General features: G+C 40.8%; 1 protein-coding gene across 2 annotated transcripts in view; it reads left to right on the forward strand.

The window, feature by feature from the left end:
• The window catches only part of Kcnj16 (potassium inwardly rectifying channel subfamily J member 16), a 56,300-nt gene extending 50,969 nt beyond the window's left edge, over positions 1 to 5,331 (forward strand). For both annotated transcript variants that reach the window (XM_059269798.1, XM_059269797.1), the window contains one exon: positions 2,599 to 5,331. In XM_059269798.1, the coding sequence (XP_059125781.1) occupies positions 2,725 to 3,993 (1,269 nt within the window). In that variant the 5' untranslated portion in view covers positions 2,599 to 2,724 and the 3' untranslated portion in view covers positions 3,994 to 5,331. The remainder of the gene's footprint in view (positions 1 to 2,598) is intronic.
• The last annotated feature ends 3,349 nt before the right edge of the window (positions 5,332 to 8,680 follow it).

Here is an 8,680-nt window from a genome sequence, read left to right on the forward strand (position 1 = left end):
CACAACAGACCAGACGAATGTATGTTTATTTTGTTTAACCGTTTTGCAAATAGGTCTCCATCAAACCATTCATTTATTATGTAGGCTGCGATGAGAGTTGCATGAGGCTGAAAGATGTTGGTCTGTCTTGGCTATAGTTTATCACTTAGGTTGCAGGTACTTTTTTCAAAGCATGTCTCACTGCCAGAGTTGAAGAGTCAAAGAGTCTATAAAGAAAGTGTGGGAACCTACCCAGACTCTAAATGCTTATCTGGATAAGCTGAACTGCATGGTTGCAATGATCAAACCTATCTGAGACCTGGGGAATTTGAGTCATAATTCTCAGTCATAACTTGAAAACCCTGAAATTATTAAGAGTACCCAACAACAAATTTTCCACAGACCCGAATTTGTTTGCTTACAACTCGTATTAATTGCAAATTAATCCACCGATTATCCTGTTTTGGAAGGTGTTTTAAAAGTGGCTTGTTTATAATAGTTCCTAGCACCCCTGGAATCCAAATTGGATGCCAACTGAATGCCATTTCAAATGAAACCCTTTTTTTCCCTTTTGGCAGCTGAATAGAACAGAGACACACAGTAGCTTTGGATCTGTGAACTGTGTTTGTTTTTTATTTTTTTTAACTCTCAGCCTCCCCTATTTTTGGGTAGTTCTCCTTAAGGAACTTTCTTGGTTGGAAGCATTTAGCAAAAAAATAATTCTTCCTCCATATCTGTTCTTCAGTTTGAAATTATCTGTTTGTTTGTTTTTGTATAATTTACCCTAGACTCCTGCCTTCTGTGGTCAGTATGGAGTAAAGAATGAGCAATACTATAGAGGTTTCTGTCTCATAGTCATTTACATTTAATTAGACAGGTGCCTCTGATAACCAATGAACAGATATTACAGATAACATTTGCATTGTAAAACATAAAAGATATTTATATTTTAGGCTCTGCATTCCTAGGAGCATTTTAATAGATCTAGGTCATTATCTTGCAATTATTGAAATATCTTTCCTTAAACAAGGCCAAGGATTACCCATAGAGAGGATAAAACCACTAAAAACATCTGGAGGATGGGCTGGTGTGAACGCACACACACACACACACACACACACACGCATGCACGCACACACACACACACACACACACAGAGAGAGAGAGAGAGAGAGAGAGAGAGAGAGAGAGAGAGAGAGAGAGCGAGAGAGAGAGAGAGAGAGAGCGCCATAATGCTTTACAGGGTTTTTGGCCATAAGCACAGTCCATCCTTGTGAGTGGTCCCCTAGACAAAGAGTTCTTTGTAAAGTGGGCCTGATCCCTGGAGAGAGAGAGAAAATGATTCTTTCTGTCTGGCTGGAGAGACATTAACTCTTTCTTCTCTTCTGCAGTAGGGAAGGAGGTAGATCTGCAGTGATTAATTCACACATGAGTTTTAAGGAGTAGTATTTAGTCATATTGAGTTTACCTGTGACTGAATGGATGGTGGGACCTTCCTGCCTGTGTCTTTCTAGACTCTGTTTCTTTTATCTGTCTATAACAGGTGAATCATATCAAAGACATATTCCAATAACTCTCGGACCATTAAGTGTGCTGATGTTATTATACAGAAATAGCTGGACTATTTTGATAATCACATTTTTAAAGTTTAATTTCAGACTTGGGTGTTTTCAGACACGGATGCCACAAAATGAGAACTGTATGTTCTCCTTGGAAATCAGTTTTGCCCAGGGAAAGCTGCACATGCATCAGAGAAAACACCCAAGAGCTAAGCAGGGGGGTCTATTAAATCGTAGTATGCTCCCTTTAAGAGTGAAACAAGCTTTGCAACTTTGGCAAAATTTTTGTTACTTTTCAGAAGGAAAGAGAAGAGCTGTTAGTGTCAAAAACCAAAGAGCTGTAAGCATGGATGAGGGCTGTGAGACAAAAGCAGAGGCAACTTTACACCTCACCAGCAGCTTGTCTGGGAGTGGTTTGAACTCCTCTGGGGTTAAGAAAGCTTTCTTTTTCCAATCAAGGCAAGGGTGGAGCTAGGAGAAAAGGAGTTTAATCAGAAGTAGATGTCACTATTCATCCTGCTCTGTTTGGAGAAGTAGACAAGAAGAAAAACCCAAGTGGGACAGAGAAGAAGCCACAGTGAGGGGCTGCCTACGCCAGACACGGGGGCAGCCATCCCATTACCAACCAAAGGTAGAAACTCTTTATTGCTCTGGCATTAGTAGTTGGAAATCTTGTAAGTGAATCTTACTTCATTTCTGTATATTATAGATTGCTTTGTTTTCTCATGCAAGAAAATGTGTTAGTATAAAACCAGTTCTATCAGGTGAGAAAGGGTTGTGAGGTACCATTTGGGGTAATCATAGTCTTTACTCAAACACTATGTATACATAAAAACCTTATTTTCTCTAATTGCATATTTTGTTCCTGTAATAACTGAGCTGCTTTCTATACCAAAATGTTGAATCAATACCGAATGTCTCCATGGTTCAAATGAAGTATTTGGTACTTTGGATAGAACAAAATTGCTCCTAATTTGTCAAACTCCTGTCAAGATGGAAATAGGAATCTAAAGCTAAAATGTTGTTGTTTAATTTTCTTTTGTTCTGCATTTTATTTTAGGATCTAACTGAAAACTAAAAAGAAAAGAAAAGAAAGCCAAGAAAAAGAGCCACACAAATTAACAATACACCTGGATCTTTTAACTGACATAAAACTCCCCTGGAAGCCCTAAAGGACTAAGAAAGAATGAGCTATTACGGAAGTAGCTACCGGATTGTCAATGTGGACTCCAAATATCCAGGCTATCCACCAGAGCACGCCATAGCTGAGAAGAGAAGAGCAAGAAGGTGCCTACTGCACAAAGATGGCAGCTGCAACGTGTACTTCAAACACATTTTTGGAGAATGGGGGAGCTACATGGTTGACATTTTCACCACTCTTGTGGATACCAAATGGCGCCATATGTTTGTGATATTTTCTCTGTCTTACATTCTCTCCTGGTTAATATTTGGGTCCATATTTTGGCTCATAGCCTTTCATCATGGAGATCTATTAAATGATCCAGGCATCACACCTTGTGTTGACAATGTGCATTCATTTACGGCAGCATTTTTATTCTCCCTTGAGACCCAAACCACCATAGGGTACGGTTACCGGTGTGTCACAGAAGAATGCTCTGTGGCCGTGCTGACAGTGATCCTTCAGTCTATCTTAAGTTGCATCATAAACACCTTCATCATTGGAGCAGCCTTGGCAAAGATGGCTACTGCCCGGAAGAGAGCCCAGACTATCCGCTTCAGCTATTTTGCCCTCATCGGTATGAGAGACGGGAAGCTTTGCCTCATGTGGCGCATAGGTGATTTCCGACCAAATCATGTGGTAGAGGGAACAGTGAGAGCCCAACTTCTTCGTTACTCAGAAGACAGCGAAGGGCGGATGACCATGACTTTTAAAGATCTCAAACTTGTCAATGACCAGATCATCCTGGTAACCCCGGTTACTATTGTCCATGAGATTGACCACGAGAGTCCTCTGTATGCCCTTGACCGCAAGGCAGTGGCCAAAGATAATTTTGAGATTTTAGTGACATTTATCTACACTGGTGATTCTACTGGGACATCCCACCAGTCTAGAAGTTCCTATGTCCCCAGGGAAATTCTCTGGGGCCATCGGTTTAATGACGTATTGGAAGTGAAGAGAAAGTACTATAAAGTGAACTGCTTGCAGTTTGAAGGAAGTGTGGAAGTCTATGCCCCCTTTTGCAGTGCCAAACAGTTGGACTGGAAAGACCAACAGCTCACCAACTTGGAGAAAACATCCCCTGCCCGAGGATCATGCACCTCAGACACCAATGTCAGGAGGCGGTCTTTCAGCGCGGTTGCCATTGTGAGCAGCTGTGAGAACCCAGAGGAGAGCACCTCTCCTCTGGGTTCCCCACCTGAGGAGTGCAAGGAAGTCCCATATCAGAAGGCTCTCCTGACTTTAAATAGAATCTCCATGGAATCCCAGATGTAGCCCTCCTCTTCGGCCCCTTACCCAAAGGCACAAAGCTGTAAGCATGATTTTTAAACAAAATGTTAGATCTGCCCTTTGCAGCAAGAGTAGACAGTAGAGCAGGTTAAAATTGGTAAGTGATCATGTAAAAATTCCATAGCTTTCCAATATTAAAATGTGTCATTGGTAGCAAACTTTGTACTGGGGAAGCTATTAAGGAGCTTAATTGATTACAATTAATCTCATTATTGCGAACACTTGTCTCTTCTCTTGAATGTGGAATATTTAGGAGTGGAAGAAAAGAGAGGCTGCTAGAATAGATTAAAAACTAGAGAGACAGGTAAGTTAAATATTTGCATTTATAAATTAATTATGCAATGAGAGCTTATAATAATATCTCATAACCTAAGTGCAACAAATAAGACATGTCTCAGTTTAAAAAAAACATTAAAATGTAAGTAAAATGAAGTGTAGTTTGAGATACCATATTTGCTTTCCATTGGTATCAGAAGACAGAAGTGTGGCTTTAAGAAACTTATAGTGCCACCAAGTCAAAGATTTCTTTCAGTGAGACTTGCCTAAAATGTTATTAGTAAGTGCTAGAACCTAACCATGTGACAGAAGAAATGGGGACATCATTAGAGAAGCATTTTTCTCTTAAATACCTTGGTTCAACCAAACAAATGGGGACCAGAAGTGAGGCAGTGGCCTTTCCTTCTGCTCCTTGGAGAAGTCTGTGCTCATACCCCTGCTGCTCTCAGGCTTTTGTGAAGAGGCTGCATCACAGAGATGGCTGCAGCAGTAAGAGGCAGTTGTATGTATCCTCAGACCTGATAGAATAAATGCTGTTGGCTCCTGGTCCTGTGAGGCTACATGTAGGTGGAGAGGCGCTGAAAGAGCTAGAACTTCTCCTAAAGACAGCGAGGCAGTGTGAGTGGCAACTTGAGTTGCAGGCATGAACAGTTTTGTGCAGCAATGCAATGAAGTTGATTTGATTGTGTATTAGAGGGATAAACTGAATATTATAGAAATGCTTAAATTTTAGGTCAAAAGATAAATATGTATTCTGTTATCATGTTAAGGAATTAAGTTAATTCCTGATTCCTTTTAGCATGAACCCAGTCTTAGACACTGTAAGCTTTATAAACTGAAGAATTATTAGCTATTGCTTGGCATGATTTGTGAATTTTTTCCACTGTTTCTGAGCTAGGAATGAGTATATGATGCAGCTGCTGTTTAATTTAAACACACACACACACACACACACACACACACACACACACACACCCCACACTTACTTAAACTTAATTTCAAAAGTAGACTGAACTGAATCACGCAGTCGATGATTACCAAGTTAAGTAAAGCCTGTAATTTTCTTTTTTTCTCCCTCTCCCATTCTTTCTTTGTTTCTTCCTGTTATCCAGGATCAATGCAGAATACTGTGTACCTTTGCAAATACACATGTGTAAATAAATCTTTCATCCCTAATATCTTATAAATAAGAGATCTGTTCAAGGGGCAAGTTAAAAACTCTCTTGAAACTAAATATCTGGGACAAAAGTCATGTTTAACCTACACTGCTTAGGAATGGAGAATCCATTAGTTAAACCATACAATATACCCATGTGTTTACACACACACACACACACACACACACACACACACAGAGAGAGAGAGAGAGAGAGAGAGAGAGAGAGAGAGAGAGAGAGAGAGAGAGAGAATTTGGATTTTTTTAATAGCAATTACTTGTCTAAATTAGAATATTACCATTTCCAAGCCTAAAAATCATCACCACCATAACAGTCCTTTCCCCACCAATTTGAATTTGTTTCTCTGGAAGGCAGGTGCATTTCACTGCACTGTGATTCCTTTGCACTGTCCTTCCATGATGCCTGCCATTGAAACAGGGGATCATTGGTGTCTGATTAAATACATTCTATCGCACTACATGTTCACACAGAGTGGAATGTATGGTCAACATTCCTGTGTCCCATGCATCTCTGATCATCTGTGCAGATTTATAGCATGCTTTGAAACCTCCAATGACTTCCCTAACAATAAAGATCTTAGAGTAATGCAAAACACTGTGTTTATTCCTCTGTTCCCTGTAGTGTCGACTCTACCGCTTGAAAATGAGACTGTTGCTTCACATAATGGGTTTTTAAAAGCATGTGGAGCAGCTACATCTGAAGTGACAGTTGCTTTTATACACAGCACAGATCGGCTCTGTTCAAAATGTATTTCCGGTTTTAAATGCACTGTCGTTGATGATAAATGAGGCGAGCTGAATATTTTTCATATGCTATATATCTCTCTCTAAACATGAAATTATTCATCAGAGTTAATTAGATAGAAAACAAATTGTGGCATCAAGTCTCTGCCCATTGGGTACTGTGGTCTGTGTGTAAGAGGAGCAAATGAAGAAAGAGAAAAAGAGAGAGTTGGGGGCAGAGGGAGAGGGAGCGGGAGAAGAAGAGAATGTGCCCCTATTTCACAGCTTCATCAAGTTCTGTCAAGAGTGGTCTACAGATGTGCTTAGTCTCCATGACAAAGTGGTAAGGTGGATATTTAACAAATGCTCAGTTCTCTGTTTCTTCCTCACCAATACATTTCTAATCAGGACAGCAGTGTGCTCAGGTGAAAACATGCAACAATGCTTCCCAGTTTCTTTCATCTGGGGGTGGAGTGTGGGGTGGGGGTGGTATTAAATAGCACCATTCTGGGCCATGCGTTATCAGTGCAGGGCTCTTGGTGTGATTTTTACAAAAGCGCTTTTATAGAGGTGGACTTAGCAGGCATATATCCTTTTACTCTCCCTTGTGACCCTCTTTCTCACGTGGACTTCAGGGTCGATAGCTGTTAGCTTTGCAGCCATGTTGTGCAAAAACATTTGAAGCACATCTCCCTCAAGACAGAATGACAGGACAGGAAGGATTGTACCCTCCAAATGCATCTCTCTCTCTCTCTCTCTCTCTCTCTCTCTCTCTCTCTCTCTCTCTCTCTCTCTCTCTCTCCACACACACACACACACACACACACACACACACACACACACACACACAAAGGTCATTTTCACTCCACATTTCTTTCTCTCTTTTCAGATCCCTCCAACATATCCCTGCAAAGTTTATGCCCTCTTGTTGTTTTTAGCCATTGAGTCTAGTGACTGCTGCCTATATATGATTGTGTGTGTGGCCGTCCACTGGAGAATGGGCACCCACCAGAGGCCACATCCCTGAAGAAAATAAACTCTCCCTGTGGCTATCAACTATCAGTAGAAGCTCCTCAGCTCGATCTAGCTTTCTCTTTGCAAGAGTAAAAATAAACTGTTTCTAACCATTACAGGGAGCACCATGCCTCGAAGGAATTACTTTGAAAACAAGGCTAGGAAGGAAAAAAAAAAGCACAGTTTAAGTCCAGTTTGTACTTGTACCTGACATTTCATGGAGCTGGTCACTGTGGAAATTACATATTTTCTCGGGAGCTGAGGAAATGCCATTATTATTGTAAAACAAACACAAAGGAATTGCTTCTGACCTAGAAATCCCTTTGAGACACTGGTGGCTGAGTGATCTTGATAACAGGATTGACCAGGACTCCTATGGGGCTGCCTTGATGTTCTCCCTGCCCCACAACCCAATTACATCATTTCTGTGCCTTTGTGGGACTTTGATGGTGCTAATGGCCTGAGATAAATACAAACTTGGCAAGCCCTGTAGTGACAACAGGAAAACAAGACAAAATGATGCTCCCCCAACCCTGCTTAAATTCTCAGAAGACCTCGGCAAGACCAAATGTTTAAGTTTAGGACATTCAAAGATATTTTAAAGGCACTCCAAGGAACCTGAGTTCTAAGCATTTCTGCTTTGTGGGTTGAGTATGTAGCTCAGTTGATGGAGTGCTTGCTTGCCTAGCATGCATGAAGACCTCTCTTCTATCTCTGGCAAATAAACAAAACAAAACATGGTGGCATATATATATATATATATATATATATATATATATATATATATATGTGTGTGTGTGTGTGTGTGTGTGTGTGTGTGTGTGTGTGTGTGTGTGTGTATAGCCCCAGCATTTGGGAGGTAGAGGCATAAGGATCAGAAATTTAACTTCATACTCATCTCTATATAGCCTGTCTCATGCCAGTTTCAGTTACATGAAAGCCTTTCGTAGAAGAGAAAAAAGGGGGATTGGGGAGATGGCTCAGTGATTTAGAGCATTAGTTGCTCTTCCAGAGGACCTGAGTTCGATTCCATGCACCAACACAGAAGCTTATACCTGTCTATAATTCAGTTCTAGGGGATTAAATGCCCTCTTCTGATATGCACATATATCAGGTAAGCACATAGCACACAGACAGACTTTCAGGCAAAACACCCATACATATATGTTTAATGTATTATAAAAATTAATTTCTTATTATCTGAGTTGACCACAGAGTACAGCAGGTTCTAAAGTCTACCTCTAAATCACTGGGTAGCAAACTCTACTCAACTGGAGATGTTCTCTGCCTTCTCTCTGACAGGCTAGCCTGCTTGCAGCTGCTCCAAAGGCCTTGTAAGGCCATCACATTGCTCTGTGACTTTTAAGGTCAGTTTAGCCTGAAGACTTCTAGAAGTCATTTTTACACACCCCAGGGACACCCGTCAGCCCTGCCTCTATTCTAAAGCTAACACAACTTCCTCTGTCTCACTTCTGCTTTCAA

The sequence above is a fragment of the Peromyscus eremicus genome, chromosome 8a, assembly GCF_949786415.1.
Source record: "Peromyscus eremicus chromosome 8a, PerEre_H2_v1, whole genome shotgun sequence".
Lineage (NCBI taxonomy): Eukaryota > Metazoa > Chordata > Mammalia > Rodentia > Cricetidae > Peromyscus > Peromyscus eremicus.